Consider the following 15,519-nt stretch of genomic DNA (forward strand, 5'->3'; position numbering starts at 1 on the left):
AGTCAGTTTGTCAAAACACAATTAGACAACACCTGCTGTTAAAGCCTCTACGTATTGTTCTCCCAGAGGAGGAGGTCAATCAGAGGCTGGGCCTGGTGTTTTTATCCTGAGATACTGTGGCTGACTGGGAGAGACAGAGAGATATAAAAAGCAGAGATCAGTCAGTGTGCTGGCTCTCTGGCTTCACCTCATCAGCTCAGGAGGAGTGTCCTCCACCACTGAAGACCTTCCATCTGCTGTCTGTGTGGCTATTAACCCTACAGGCATGAGGATGGATATTTAATGGGTCAGAGCAGAACAATTCACTGAGGTATTTAGCACAGTGTTTGTGTTGGTAACACGTCTGAGCTTGCAACCTTTCAGAAACAGCAAAGGACGCAGAGTGAAGGGTAGAAGCTTCGCTACATTCAGGTTTATATCTGAAAGAATGCATTTCAAAACTCAAAAGGAACTTAGGAACAACGTTTACTGCGCCCTCTCAAAATGTATTCTAAAAATGTATTGTCTGTCTGTCTGTGTCCAGCTGTCCAATCATGTGGAATCAGTAATGGAGGATGTGAGCATTTCTGTGTTCAGCAGTCCGTTGCTGCTTTCCGCTGCCGCTGTAGAGCTAACTATGTGCTGGCTGAGGATGGCAAGCACTGCAAATGTGAGTATCATCATCCTCTGGCCTTTGCACACTACTGTGCACCTGACAGCACACGCACACACACTCACAGATGATTAAATATATCCAAGCACCTGCCAAATACTGAAATACCCTCTAGGTGAAGTAATTTGTGAGAAAACAAAATTTCAACCAATTACAAACAAATAAGAAATAAGCTCCCAGGTCACATTAAATGTAGTTTGCTTACCTTCTCCCAGTGTACCGTTGGGCCTCAGGTTTGAGATGAGAAACTGCAGATGAAGTATGTTTAGTAGAAAGACTGCAGAGCGGGCAAGTTGACAGGCTGTGATGTAACACAAAACATGTGGTTTTCTCTTTTTCACCACAAATATGGGCTACATTACTGATCATGATCTTTGGCTGGGGTAATCATAAGTGCAGACACAGAGAGCAGCTTTCAGTGCATGTTGAGTGAAAGGCAGCTAAGAGAGACGGTAGCCCGATACAGACATGAAACTAATGGAAACGTGTAACCCAGAGAGGCAGCTAGATAATAAAGATGGATAGCCATACTTGGAGGAGCTTTACGCTGTAACTATGCCATTCCAAAATAGCGATGTGATGGATGGATGGAGAGGGGAGAGTGTAGGCAAGATACAAGCTGTCATTTATAGTGTTAGGGGAAGGGTATTTGGGAATCCAAGGTGTCCTTTAGGTCCAAGGGTTTGTCATAACACTGTAGATTCATAGCTGCCAATAGTTCATGTCCAACAGGATGTCTACGTTGGACTTCCTTCCATTCAGGAGATGAGACCTTAAATTGGTGTGAATCAGACCCTGATTTGAAGTGTTCACTCATCTTTCATGTTTTTCCACAACATTAGTTCACATTATACTCTGGCAACGCAAAGCACAGCCATGGAATGTTTGGGCAGCAGAGCCCTCCTTTCTCTCTCTCTCTCTCTCTCTCCCTCTCTCTCTCTTTCTCTCTCTCTCGCTCTCTGAGCGAGGGAAGATTATGATTTTACAATAAGAACTGTCTTTTAGACATTTTTACATTTGAATGGTTGGCCAGGACCAGCTTCCTCTCATTTCTGCAGTGTTAAAGCTTCTCATCCCAGCTGCTGGAGTGGATAGGACAGACAGATACAGGTTAAACAGTCACAACTATGCAGAAAGATACTCAGCCCAGTGGAGAGTTGGGGCCTTTGTCTTGAATGGTTATGTCAGTGTGTATTCACTCAGTATACTGTATGTGATGTACTTCTGCATTTGAGATAAATGACCTAGAAAAAATCCCACACTGATTGTGTTTGTAAGAAATTGATGTTTGTCAAGATAAAGCGCTGTCAACATTAATCGTTGTCTTCTGTATTACAGTGGAGAATCCATGTCTAGATAAGAATGGTGGCTGCAAGCACGACTGTCTTGTTGATGGTGGCAAGGCCCGCTGTGAATGTAGAAATGGGTACAAGCTAGCAGAGGACAGGAAGACCTGTGAGGGTAAAAAAGATGTCTGTCTGTTGATTACTGCACTACTGTTCATAGAAGGCCAATCATGTCTCTGTATTTAAGTTCTAGTATAGATATGTATAGACGCTTTGTTTTTCTGTTCCAGATGTTGATGAGTGTGAGTCGGAGCAGACGGGCTGTGCTCATGGCTGCCACAACACCCTGGGCTCCTTCGCCTGTGTCTGTGAGACTGCCTACGAGCTGGGAGCAGACGGACACCAGTGCTACCGTGAGTTTGGCTCCTATAATAATCTCCATCTCTTTGATTATTTGACATGATCTGAAATGTATGAAATGTCTCAATCAGAGGTAATCTGAGTGTCATCTCATGTATTTCTGTGTGACAGGGATTGAGATGGAGATCGTCAACAGCTGTGATAGCAACAACGGAGGCTGCTCCCATCACTGCCAGCCCTCCACCGGCGGCCCTGTCTGCAGCTGTAACCAGGGTTACCGACTGGAGGAGGACCTCAAGACCTGTGTTGGTCAGTCTAGAGACTAACCTTCACCATTCAGTCTAGAAACTAACCTTTACCATTCAGTCCAGAGACTTACCTTTAACATTCAGTCCAGAGACTTACCTTTAACATTCAGTCTAGAAACTAACCTTTACCATTCAGTCTAGAAACTAACCTTTACCATTCAGTCTAGAGACTAACCTTTACCATTCAGTCCAGATACTTACCTTTAACATTCAGTCTAGAGACTAACCTTTACCATTCAGTCTAGAAACTAACCTTTACCATTCAGTCTAGAGACTAACCTTTACCATTCAGTCTAGAGACTTACCTTTAACATTCAGCTCAGATCAGTCTAGAGACTAACCTTTACCATTCAGTTCAGAGACTAACTTTTACCATTCAGTCTAGAGACTAACCTTTACTATTCAGTCTAGAGACTAACCTTTACCATTCAGTCTAGAGACTTACCTTTAACATTCAGCTTAGATCAGTCTAGAGACTAACCTTTACCATTCAGTCCAGAGACTAACCTTTACCATTCAGTCTAGAGACTTACCTTTAACATTCAGCTTAGATCAGTCTAGAGACTAACTTTTACCATTCAGTCTAGAGACTAACCTTTACTATTCAGTCTAGAGACTTACCTTTAACATTCAGCTCAGATCAGTCTAGAGACTAACCTTTACCATTTAATCCAGAGACTAACTTTTACCATTCAGTCCAGAGACTAACCTTTACCATTCAGTCCAGAGACTTACCTTTACCATTCAGTCTAGAAACTAACCTTTACCATTCAGTCTAGAGACTAACCTTTACCATTCAGTCCAGAGACTTACCTTTAACATCCAGTCTAGAGACTAACCTTTACCATTCAGTCTAGAGACTAACCTTTACCATTCAGTCTAGAAACTAACCTTTACCATTCAGTCTAGAGACTAACCTTTACCATTCAGTCCAGAGACGTACCTTTAACATTCAGCTCAGATCAGTCTAGAGACTAACCTTTACCATTTAATCCAGAGACTAACTTTTACCATTCAGTCTAAAGACTAACCTTTACCATTCAGTCTTGAGACTAACCTTTACCATTAAGTCTTGAGACTAACCTTTAATATTGAGTCTAGAGACTACACTTTACCCTCTATATCAGTTTCAGTCAATAACATATCCCAATATCATGATCCTCCCAGTAATGTTTTTAATTGTGTGCTTTGTTTGACAGACCTGGACGAGTGTGGAGAGGGAAGCTCCTGCTGCGAGCAGGACTGTACCAACTACCCTGGGGGATATGAGTGCTACTGCGCAGCGGGCTACCGCCTCAACTCAGACGGATGTAGCTGTGATGGTATGTTCTCCCCTCTAAAACCTCAGAATAGTGATTTAGTGGGGCACTCATTATACAATAACTGTTGAACCTGGATTGCTTCCAGTTTAACTAATATGTGCATATATGATGCTGTAATATTTGAATCATGTTTGTATTTTCTGGTTTGCTGTACATTGTTTTTTACATAAGAACATTGATTCAATGCTAAATGTCAGTGATTTTGGCTATTTATATCAATTTACCTGACTGAGGAGCAGTGTTTTTGTAAAGTGACTGGACTGTGTGTGTTGTGTAGATGTGGATGAGTGTCTGGCGGCTAACGGTGGCTGTGATCACACATGCCAGAACACCGCCGGCTCCTTCCAGTGTTTCTGCCGCCGAGGCTTTCGTATGGACGAGGACCGACACTCCTGTGAACGTGAGTTCCACCAATCAAATTAGATGTTGTTGCTTAGGGCCACACCACCATCATCATGTCCCACTTGGACCTTTTACCCTTATACAATCTCCTCCCTCTTTGGCTATTGCTCTCTCTCTCTCTCTCTCTCTCTCTCTCTCTCTCTCTCTCTCTCTCTCTCTCTCTTTCTGCAGCGCTGGAGAATACAGTTGAGGCCCTTTCTAGTGGGGGCCAGGATGCTGTTGGGCCCCTGCCTCAGCTCACCCTGCTGCAGGACTACAACCAGCCCCTGGAGCGCTATGACGACTATGAGGATGACGACGCTGGAGAGCTGCTGGCTGAGAGCACGCTAGCAGAGAAATTTGGTGAACCACTGAACAAAAACATACACACTATGGTCCTGTATCTGATTAGCTCTGTGTCTGAGCAACAGGAGGTAAACTGTCAGACCTCCATATTTAATTACTAGTTACTGGGCAATGAAATACCCCACAGCAGGTGGCAAATTGGTTAGCAGTTTTTTTTAAACATACCTGGGTAGTAATGGGGAAGCTTATAGACTGTGGCAGGGGGCTATGGCAGAGAGCAATGGGATCTGTTTTGTGTTGTTCCTTGATGTTTTGATTTGAAAACAGTAATCAGTATTGTAGTATTTAAGGCCATCTCACTGGAGTTGCTGTGCTAGGAAGAATGTAGTTGAATATTGGCAAATCCCTAACCACAAACAGATATTGTTCTAAAATGTGATAATCAATCATGTCTTTGTCTTGTATGCAGTGTGTCTGAACAACACGTTTGGCCATGACTGCAGTCTGACCTGTGAAGACTGTTCTAACGGAGGGCTCTGTGGCCCAGGGAGAGATGGATGTCACTGTCGCGATGGATGGACAGGCCTCATCTGCAACCAGAGTCAGTATCTGCTCACAGCAAACACACACAGACTGCACTCACAACACAGTAAATTATCAATCTTATGTCTGTGTGTTTTTCTGTGGAACAACACATCTCTGTATTATGGATAAATATATAAAGTTGTATTCTATCCTATCCTAACAGCTTGTCCTGAAGGATCCTTTGGTAAGAACTGCTCGTTTCCCTGTAAGTGTATGAACGGAGCCACCTGTGATCCTGTTAATGGGAATTGTCGCTGCCCACCTGGCGTCAGTGGAGACATGTGCCAGGAAGGTGAGTAACTACTGGTTAACATATACTGTACAAAAACACTCTCTCAGTTATTCACACTCTATTGAAACGTTCAGTTGCCTGATAACAATGCCTTGTTGTCTGTAGGCTGTCCTAAGGGCTTCTATGGGAAACAGTGCAATAAGAAGTGTATCTGTGCCAGTAACGGGCGCTGCCACCGCACCTACGGAGCCTGTCTGTGTGACCCTGGACTCTACGGGAGGTTCTGCCATCTACGTGAGTCACTCACTGTTGACCCCTCACATCTCACCTTTCACCTCTAATATACATTACTCACCTTATTCTTTCAGTTCTTATTCAATATTCTACATGTTATCTCCCTCCTTCCCTTTCCAGCATGTCCCAAGTGGGCCTTTGGACCGGGCTGTTCAGAGGAGTGTCAGTGTGTCCAACAGAACACTCTGGAGTGTCACCGTCGCCACGGCACCTGCGTCTGCAAGCCCGGTTGGCAAGGCAATGCGTGCAGGGAAGGTCAGTGCTGGCTGCTGGGACCAAAAGTTATCTCCAGCATCTCCAGCAGTGCTCTAGTGTTCTATGTGTTTAACTCTGAGTGATGCCTGATCACGTCTCCTCCCCCCTCCCACCTCAGAGTGTGACCCAGGCACGTTTGGCCCAGGCTGTGAGAACAAGTGTGAGTGCCCGCTTGGACTGTCTTGTGATCATGTGACTGGGCAGTGCCAACGCCTGTGCCCGGCTGGTCGCCGTGGAGACAACTGTGATCAAGGTAGGTTGTCCTGTCGGTCCCATGGGATAGGAATTTCATGTCATGGTGGTCAGATTACAGTACTGTATGTGGCTTCTTTTAGGAAGACTACCACTGTCTCTGTCCTCTCCTCTAGACTGTCCAAAGGGGAGGTTTGGGACAGGCTGCACTCAGGCCTGTGACTGCTCAGGGGCCCTATGTGACAGAGTGAGTGGCCAGTGTCAGTGTCCTGCAGGAACATCAGGAAAACGCTGTGAGAATTGTAAGGAAACAATCTGGTGATACTATAGTATCCATAACATTGTGATAATGATGATGATGCTAACACATACTCTTGCTCTTGCTGTGTGCTGCAGTGTGTGCGGAGGGCTCCTGGGGCGCGGGCTGCCGTGAGGCCTGTCCAGCCTGTGAGAATGGAGGAGTGTGTGACAAACACAACGGGACCTGTTCCTGCCCTCCTGGGTACATGGGCAGGCTCTGTCAGAACTGTGAGTATGAGCGAATCAATGGTAGAACTGTGATCAAAGATTCCTGTGGTAGTTTTGGTCTAATTTTAGAAAGAGATGTTAAATGCACGATGAGCAGGCCTTTGTAGTGGGTCATTAAAACACCAACCACACCACATTCCCCTTTGTGTGAGGCACAGACATGTCATAAACCCTGTTCTCATCAGCTGTGTTTTCACACAGAAGGATAAATATTATTCCTGTATAACCGACGGTTTTCTTGTTAAATGCTTATATGTAATTTCAACCAGTGTCATGGGAACTTGCTGTACAGTATTGCAATAGTTGTGTTTCCAGTATTTAGAGTGTGTGTGACTCTCTGACTCACAGTGCTTTACCATGTGTCTGTGTGTGCTGTAGCATGTCCGACAGGACGGTTTGGTGTTGGATGCCAGCTGCGCTGTGTGTGTGAAAACAGCGGGCGCTGCCACCCTGTCACGGGCCGTTGTACCTGTGCCCCTGGCTGGGCCGGACATAACTGCAGGAAAGGTAGAGTGGGTGTGGCATTGAGTCTCAAATTAATACAAATAAATAAAAAATAGCTTACTCTCACTGAATCTAAACTATTTAATTAAAATGTCTCCTGTTTGTTTGTTTCCATGGCAGCCTGTGACTCCGGGCACTGGGGGGTGGACTGTGCTGAGAAATGTGACTGTAAGAATGGGGATGGGAGCTGTGACGCAGTGACGGGCCAGTGTAACTGTGAGGCCGGCTACACTGGGACACAATGCCATGAAGGTATGTGTGTGTGAGTCCTCAAGCAAAATATCAGTTCGTAGTTGTTTCTTTTCGGTCTGCATTCTTAAATTGCTATTGTGCTGTTGCAGTACTGTCTCAGAGCATGTAGCTGTCAAGCCCTGCTGTAGTTGTGTTAAGTTGCGTCTTCTCTGTGTCTCAGAGTGTCCAGTGGGGTCTTTCGGTCTGGGCTGTCGGCATCACTGCCAGTGTGACAACAAGGGGTCATGTGACCATGTCAGTGGAGCATGCACCTGCCTGGTGGGCTGGACTGGAACCTTCTGTGAAAAACGTAAGAGAACCTCCCAAACTCTCCCTAAAATGTATCCAGAACCCAAACTATGTAACTGTATCATAGCCTGAACTGTATCTATAATCCAGTACAATTAGCCTATAGGAATCATTGCTGTATTGTTTGCTGAGAAGTAAATGCTCTGTGTGTTTGTTTAGCCTGTCCCCAGGGCTTCTATGGGTTGGACTGCCAGGAGAAGTGTGTCTGTCTGAATGGAGGTCACTGCAACCATGTCACTGGGATGTGTGTGTGTCCTGCTGGTTGGATCGGTCCTACCTGCAAACTGAGTGAGTATTGGACATCCACCCTTCAAAGAGCCTATCCAGTACGCACCCTGTACAATATAAACCATTTCAAATCAGAGACATATTACACATTTGTGTTTTGCATTGGTGTGATTGATGATTGATTCTTTGGAAGTAAACAGATTCTTATCTTTCCCTTGCAGCATGCCCAGCTGGTTTCTATGGGGAGTGCTGTAACCAAACCTGCGGTTGCCATAACAATGGCAACTGCCACCCGGCGAGCGGGCAGTGTGTCTGTACACCTGGCTGGACAGGGCCCAGCTGCTCACAGGGTGAGTGTGGAACTAGAGTAGTACTCCTAACTAACTATGCACAATAATATTGCTTGAGTCCAACCAATTTACGCAGAGGTTAGTGAATGAGTTCTGTACAGAGAAACCATAATGTAGGTCCAAAAGACTTCTCAACAGCTTCTACCCCCAAGCCATAAGACTCCTGAACAGCTAATCATGGCTACCCGGACTATTTGCACTGCCCCCCCACCCCATCCTTTTTACGCTGCTGCTACTCTGTTAATTATTTATGCATAGTCACTTTAACTCTACCCACATGTACATATTACCTCAACTACCTCAACTAGCCGGTGCCCCCGCACATTGACTCTGCAACGGTACCCCCCTGTATATATAGCCTCCCTACTGTCACTTTATTTTACTTCTGCTCTTTTTTCTCTCAACACTTTTTTTGTTGTTGTTTTATTTTTACTTTTTTTGTTAAAAATAAATGCACTGTTGGTTAAGGGCTGTAAGTAAGCATTTCACTGTAATGTCTGCACCTGTTGTATTCGGCGCATGTGACCAATACAATTTGATTTGATTTGATTTGATTTAGTGATAATGGGTCTACCATTTTTTCCCTCCAGAATGCCCAGTGGGCTTCTATGGGGCGGACTGCCGTCAGCACTGCCTGTGCCAGAATGGAGCCAAATGTGACCGAATCAGTGGGCAATGTATCTGTGCCAACGGGTGGATGGGCGCAGCCTGCGGCATAGGTGAGTGTTACTGAAAGAGCCATAGAGACGCTTAGAGTTACCATGAACCTAGCTAACCCTACTTACTCATGCCTTATTCAGACCTACACTACCGTTTCAAAAGTTTGGGGTCACATAGAAATGTCCTTGTTTAAAATTGTTTTTGAAATGTTTGTCCATTAAAATAACATCAAATTGATCAGAAATATAGTGTAGACATTGTTAATGTTGTAAATGGCTGCTGGAGCCATATCTCAGACTGCCCATCTTAATATTTTATTTTTATTGGCCAGTCTGAGATATGCCTTTTTCTTTGCAACTCTGCCTAGAAGGTCAGCATCCCGGAGTCGCCTCTTCACTGTTGACGTTGAGACTGGTGTTTTACGGGTAATATTTAATGAAGCTGCCAGTTGAGGACCTGTGAGGCGCCTGTGAGGCGCCTGTTTTATCAAACTATTTGTCCTCTTCCTCAGTTGTGCACCGGGGCCTCCCACTCCTATTTATATTCTGGTTAGAGCCAGTTTGCGCTGTTCTGTGAAGGGAGTAGTACACAGCGTTGTACGAGATTTTCAGTTTCTTGGAAATTTCTCGCATGGAATAGCCTTCATTTCTCAGAACAAGAATAGACTGACGAGTTTCAGAAGAAAGTTATTTGTTTCTGGCCATTTTGATCCTGTAATCAGGATCCAATCAGGATGATCCTCATTCAGTACCAGCTCTACTAGAAATGCAGACACTGGAAAACCATTAAGGCTCTGACTGGAGGATTCTGGACAGCCTGCTTAAGGATAACATTACCTGAAATGCTAGAAACCATTTAGAACAGTGGCCTGTGGTTTATTTTACTGTATTCAGGAAACAAATTAGTCTCAGTGCTAATTTGCCCTGGTTTAACTCATTTATTTTTGACTGGTGCTGTTCCCTGGCAGTCTGTGTGAGACAGAGCTGCATGCCCCTCAGACCGCAAATAGTCTGCTAGACCCCACAGTCTCCTGTCTGCCGTGTAACCGTCTCACTCTAGACCCCACACAGACGCTGCAGTTCACCACCCCACTGTACTCTACATCACACACTATCCTCCCACAGCGCCCATATAAACTTCTCAACGGGTCCTCCATGCCAAACTCACCCCCTACTCTAGGCACAGGAAACCTCTAATGCTGCTGCCGGTGCTGTGTTACCTAACCACTCAGTGGTTAATTACCACCTAGTGCCAACTTTCTGCTAGGTCAAACCACAGGGTTTGGAGAAGGTATTGCTGTCCTCAGCAGAAACACATAGGTTTCTATGTTAGCCTGTGGTTGGTTTGCCTGCTCTGACATGTGATGTCCTGTGTTCTTTCCTGCCATGTCTCTGTGGGTTGGTGTGTTGGCGCTACAGAGTGTGTAGCAGGGTGGTTCGGGGCCGACTGCCAGCAGCAGTGTCAGTGTGAGAACGGGGGCCACTGTGACAGACAGACGGGCCAGTGCAACTGTGGTCCTGGATGGGTCGGAGAGCGCTGTGAAAAAGGTGAGAAAGAGTGACAGAGAAGTGGACATATACTGTCTTTGTCATCATCAATGTTGTGAGGTGAATTAATTCACAGGTTTTCACTGTACAGTCAACACAGCGCCCTCTTGTGAGTGAATGTTGTTGTCACATCCAGTCTCTGAGTTCTTCCTCCGTCCTTTTCCTCCACTGCAGCCTGTGTGTCAGGCCTGTTTGGGGCTGGCTGTGAGGAGAGCTGTCAGTGTGAGCATAAAGCCCCCTGTCACCACGTTACTGGGCACTGCCTCTGTCCACCAGGTTGGAGGGGACCCCAGTGTGATAAAGGTAGCCTACTTTTAATGATAACAACTTTTTATATTATCTCTGAAAGATTTTTAGCCATACCTGTTTAGGATTTTGACTCCCCCTCATTTTTATCACCAGCCTGTTTACCTGGAACCTATGGCAAGGGCTGTGTGCAACGCTGCACCTGTTCCCAGGGTACTTCCTGTCACCATGTCTCTGGGGTGTGTGGCTGTCCCCCTGGACTCACTGGCAATGGCTGTGAACAGAGTGAGTACTGTACTACCCTCTCAGCCCATCTCTTCTGCTTCCAATTGGCTCATTTATCACCCTGTAACTATTGCTGTAAAATGAGAATGTGTTTTCAGTCAACTTACCTGGCAAAATAAGGATAAAAAAATAATAATTTAAAACTCAGTCAGTCTGGACTTTCAGCTGTAATGTCTCACTTTTCATAAAGCTTACCTCTCTCTCTCTCTCTCTCTCTCTGTCTGTCTGTCTGTCTGTCTCTGTCTGTCTGCACCACCAGCCTGTCTGTCAGGGACATATGGACTCAACTGTAACCAGGTGTGCCAGTGTTCTGAGACCAACCAGCTCTGCCACCCAGTGACTGGGTTGTGTTACTGCGCCCCAGGCTTCCAAGGTCCTCAATGTAAATTGGGTATGTATTGTACACTACTCCCCTCTGCTGGTACTGACACCTTCATAACCTTCCATAGGGGATGTCATTACTCTATTGATGAGTTTAGTCTTAAAACTGTTTGGTATGTGTTTTGGGTTCCCAGAGTGTCAGAAAGGTTGGTATGGTCCCAACTGTGAGCGAGAGTGCCAGTGTCAGAACAGTGGGAAATGCAGCTCCACCTCTGGCACCTGTGAATGCACAGCAGGGTTCATCGGAGCACACTGCAACATCAGTGAGTTTATATTCAGCTTTTTATTGCACTGAATAACATGTAACACCTCCACAACAATCATAACTTCTGAAGTAATATTAGATGCAAAAACTATGGTCCTTAATGTCCTGTACCCTGTTGACAGCGTGCCCAGCTGGTCGTTATGGGCTGGACTGTGCCCGCGTGACACTGTGTGGAGAGGGGGCACAGAATGATCCTGTCACTGGTAGATGTCACTGCAGCCCTGGGCGAAGAGGGGAGGACTGTGGACAAGGTAGGTTTTCTCTAATGAATACAGAAACAGATCACTATGTGTGGAAGTATTTTTACAACACAAATAGGATTGTTTGCATCTCTATCTGTCTATAAGTTAAAGGTATGTTTGTAATATACACTACTGGTCAAAAGTTTTGGAACACCTACTCATTCAAGGGTTTTTAATTTATTTTTACTATTATCTACATTGTACAATAAAAGTGAAGACATCAAAACTATGAAATAACACATATGGAATCATGTAGTAACCAAAAAAGTGTTAAACAAATCAAAATATATTTTATATTTAAGATTATTCAAATAGCCACCCTTTGCCTTGATGACAGCTTTGCACACTCTTGGCATTCTCTCAACCAGCTTCATGAGGTAGTCACCTGGAATGCATTTCAATTAACAGGTATGCCTTCTTAAAAGTTAATTTGTGGAATTTCTTTCCTTCTTAATGCGTTTGAGCCAATCAGTTGTGTTGTGAGGTAGGGGTGGTAGGGGTGCCAAGGTAGGGGTGGTATACAGAAGATAGCCCTCTTTGGTAAAAGACTAAGTCCATATTATTGCAAGAACAGCTCAAATAAGCAAAGAGAAACGACAGTCCATCATTACTTTAAGACATGAAGGTCAGTCAATATGGAACATTTCAAGAACTTTGAAAGTTTCTTCAAGTGCAGTCACAAAAACCATCAAGCGCTATGATGAAACTGGCTCTCATGAGGACCGCCACAGGAATGGAAGACCCAGAGTTACCTCTGCTGCAGAGGATGTTAATTAGTTACCAGCCTCAGAAATTGCAGCCCAAATAAATGCTTCACAGAGTTCAAGTAACAGACACATCTCAACATCAACTGTTCAGAGGAGACTGTGTGAATCAGGCCTTCGTGGTCGAATTGCTACAAAGAAACCACTACTAAAGGACACCAATAATAAGAAGAGACTTGCTTGAGCCAAGAAACACAAGCAATGAACATTAGACCGATGGAAATTTGTCCTTTGGTCTGGAGTCCAAATTTGAGATTTTTGGTTCCATCCACCGTGTCTTTGTGAGACGCGGTGTGTCTGAACGGATGATTACCGCTTGTGTATTTGCCACCGTAAAGCATGGAGGAGGAGGTGTTATGGTGTGGGGGTGCTTTGCTGGTGACACTGTCTGTGATTTATTTAGAATTCAAGGCACACTTAACAAGCATGGCTACCTTCTGCAGCGATACGCCATCCCATCTGGTTTGGGCTTAGTGGGACTATCATTTGTTTTTCAACAGGACAATGACCCAACACAACTCCAGGCTGTGTAAGGGCTATTTTACCAAGAAGGTGAGTGATGGAGTGCTGCATCAGATGACCTGGCCTCCACAATCCCCCAACCTCAACCAGATTGAGATGGTTTGGGATGAGTCGGACCGCAGAGTGAAGGAAAAGCAGCCAACAGGTGCTCAGCATATGTGGGAACTCCTTCAATACTGTTGGAAAAGCATTCCAGGTGAAGCTGGTTGAGAGAATGCCAAGAGTGTGCATTGCTGTCATCAAGGCAAAGGGTGGCTATTTGAAGTATCTCAAATATAAAATATATGTTTATTTGTTTAACACTTTTTGGGTTACTACATGATTCCATATGTGTTATTTCATAGTTTTGATGTCTTCACTATTTTTCTACAATATAGAAAACGGTACAATACAGAAAAACCCTTGAATGAGTAGGTGTTCTAAAACCTTTGACCGGTAGTGTATGTGTGTGTTTGAACTATGTTTGTAATATGTGTGTGTTTCACAGGAGGATGGGCTTGTGGTAATGGCTGGAGTGGAATGGTTGGAATGGTATCAAATACATCAAACACATGGTTTGATGCCATTCCATTTGCTCTGTTCCAGACATTATTATGAGCCGTTCTCCCCTCAGCAGCCTCCACTGGTGTGTTTGTAATGTGTAATATCTGTGTATTGGCAGGCTGTGCTCCTGGATGGTTTGGAGGGGACTGTGCTATGCGCTGTAACTGCAGTAACGGAGGACTGTGTGACTCTGTCTCTGGAAGCTGTACCTGTGGTCTGGGCTGGACTGGGGCTCACTGTGACACAGGTGAGAGATACTGTGCAGTACGCCTTTACAAAATCATAGGAAATAGCTATGAATGTAATTACTCAACTCCCAGTGCTGGTTTTCATCCAGGAGATGATATACTGTAGATAGTTATGCTGCCTCTCTGTGTCTGTCTGTCTGCTTGTGTGATAGAATGCCCTCCGGGGACATTTGGAGGTAACTGCCAGCTGAAGTGTGACTGCCAGAACAATGGCACCTGTGACAGGGTGACTGGAACCTGCCAGTGTGGTTTAGGATACTACGGACATCAGTGTGAACATGGTGAGTGACTCACACATGCACACACACACGTCAGTACAGCATTGAAAGACACTGGCATTGCATACTGTATCTAAAGTGTCCTACCCCCATCCTCAGCGTGCCCCCCTGGTCTCCATGGCCCTCTGTGCCAGCTTCAGTGTGACTGTCTGAACAGGGCGTCCTGCAACCCCTCCACTGGCTTCTGTGTCTGTCCTCCAGGGTACCATGGCTCCCGCTGTCACAGAGGTGAAATCTCTGCCTTATGTACAGTAACTGAGTTGATGGTGTCTTGTAGTTGATGATCACTTGTATGCAGTTAGAAATGTTGGCCTTCAGACCGGATTAATTCATTCTAAATATGGTGTTGCACTTACACACGTCTTTTTTCAGAGTGTCAACAGGGCACGTTTGGTGTGAACTGTGCCAAGTCATGTGACTGTGAGGAGGGCACGCCCTGTGACCCTGTGAGTGGCAGGTGTCTGTGCACCTCAGGCAAGACTGGACCCAGGTGTGACATCGGTAAGACTGAGGGGCCTTCAGAACTTTCTATGTGATAGTACCTTAGGTGCCGATCTGTTTAAGAGCCTTTTTCTAATTATTTTCTAGTGTCTAATGAGGTATCGTCTTACCTGTGTGTGTGTGTGTGTTGTCAGACTGTAAAGCAAACCGCTATGGGCCAGACTGCACAGAGCGCTGTGTGTGTGACAACGCGGCTCACTGTGACCATCGGAACGGCCGCTGCACATGTCTCAACAGCTGGATCGGATTCACCTGTCAGGAAGGTAGTGATGACTTACTAACACTCACCACAGCATGCATAGTGTAGCTGGTGACAGGGCTGGGTATAATGAAGCTGGACTGGAGAGGAAAGTTGACTGGAACTGACATGTTTCTGCCGAGTTAGAAAATAAACTACTTGTTTTAGTGCTGAAACTTGGTTTTGTCTGTAGGGAGGTTGAACAGATGGAGGTTACACATTTCCTCCGTTGGTGGTTCTGGTTGTGTTGTTGTTTGTCTATAATCCTGGCGCCGACGAAGATGGCGGCCTCGCGACTAGCTCTTAGGAAACTTTGCAGTATTTTGTTTTTTTATGTATTATTTTTTACATTATTAGCTCAGAAAGTGTTTTGCATCATTACATACAGCCGGGAAAAACTATTGGATATCAGAGCGGCGGTAACTCACCAGCATTACGACCAGGAATACGACTTTCCCGAAGCAGATCCTTTGTTT

General features: G+C 45.2%; 1 protein-coding gene across 1 annotated transcript in view; it reads left to right on the forward strand.

The window, feature by feature from the left end:
* LOC311133549 (uncharacterized protein) overlaps nt 1-15,519 on the forward strand; it is a gene marked incomplete at both ends in the record, with an annotated part of 102,514 nt that overhangs the window by 83,791 nt on the left and 3,204 nt on the right. Inside the window, 31 exons of the mRNA XM_084167055.1 lie at nt 524-649; nt 1,991-2,113; nt 2,229-2,351; nt 2,470-2,607; nt 3,806-3,928; nt 4,206-4,328; nt 4,502-4,672; nt 5,085-5,216; nt 5,364-5,492; nt 5,598-5,726; nt 5,847-5,981; nt 6,100-6,234; nt 6,350-6,475; nt 6,570-6,701; nt 7,080-7,208; nt 7,326-7,457; nt 7,618-7,746; nt 7,905-8,033; nt 8,195-8,323; nt 8,914-9,042; nt 10,402-10,530; nt 10,705-10,833; nt 10,933-11,061; nt 11,321-11,452; nt 11,577-11,705; nt 11,830-11,958; nt 13,897-14,025; nt 14,179-14,307; nt 14,404-14,532; nt 14,677-14,805; nt 14,940-15,068. Of these exons, the coding sequence (XP_084023181.1) occupies nt 524-649; nt 1,991-2,113; nt 2,229-2,351; nt 2,470-2,607; nt 3,806-3,928; nt 4,206-4,328; nt 4,502-4,672; nt 5,085-5,216; nt 5,364-5,492; nt 5,598-5,726; nt 5,847-5,981; nt 6,100-6,234; nt 6,350-6,475; nt 6,570-6,701; nt 7,080-7,208; nt 7,326-7,457; nt 7,618-7,746; nt 7,905-8,033; nt 8,195-8,323; nt 8,914-9,042; nt 10,402-10,530; nt 10,705-10,833; nt 10,933-11,061; nt 11,321-11,452; nt 11,577-11,705; nt 11,830-11,958; nt 13,897-14,025; nt 14,179-14,307; nt 14,404-14,532; nt 14,677-14,805; nt 14,940-15,068 (4,044 nt within the window). The remainder of the gene's footprint in view (nt 1-523; nt 650-1,990; nt 2,114-2,228; nt 2,352-2,469; nt 2,608-3,805; nt 3,929-4,205; nt 4,329-4,501; nt 4,673-5,084; nt 5,217-5,363; nt 5,493-5,597; nt 5,727-5,846; nt 5,982-6,099; nt 6,235-6,349; nt 6,476-6,569; nt 6,702-7,079; nt 7,209-7,325; nt 7,458-7,617; nt 7,747-7,904; nt 8,034-8,194; nt 8,324-8,913; nt 9,043-10,401; nt 10,531-10,704; nt 10,834-10,932; nt 11,062-11,320; nt 11,453-11,576; nt 11,706-11,829; nt 11,959-13,896; nt 14,026-14,178; nt 14,308-14,403; nt 14,533-14,676; nt 14,806-14,939; nt 15,069-15,519) is intronic.

This window comes from Coregonus lavaretus, assembly GCF_964263955.1.
Source record: "Coregonus lavaretus genome assembly, chromosome: 8".
In the NCBI taxonomy this organism is placed as follows: Eukaryota; Metazoa; Chordata; class Actinopteri; order Salmoniformes; family Salmonidae; genus Coregonus; species Coregonus lavaretus.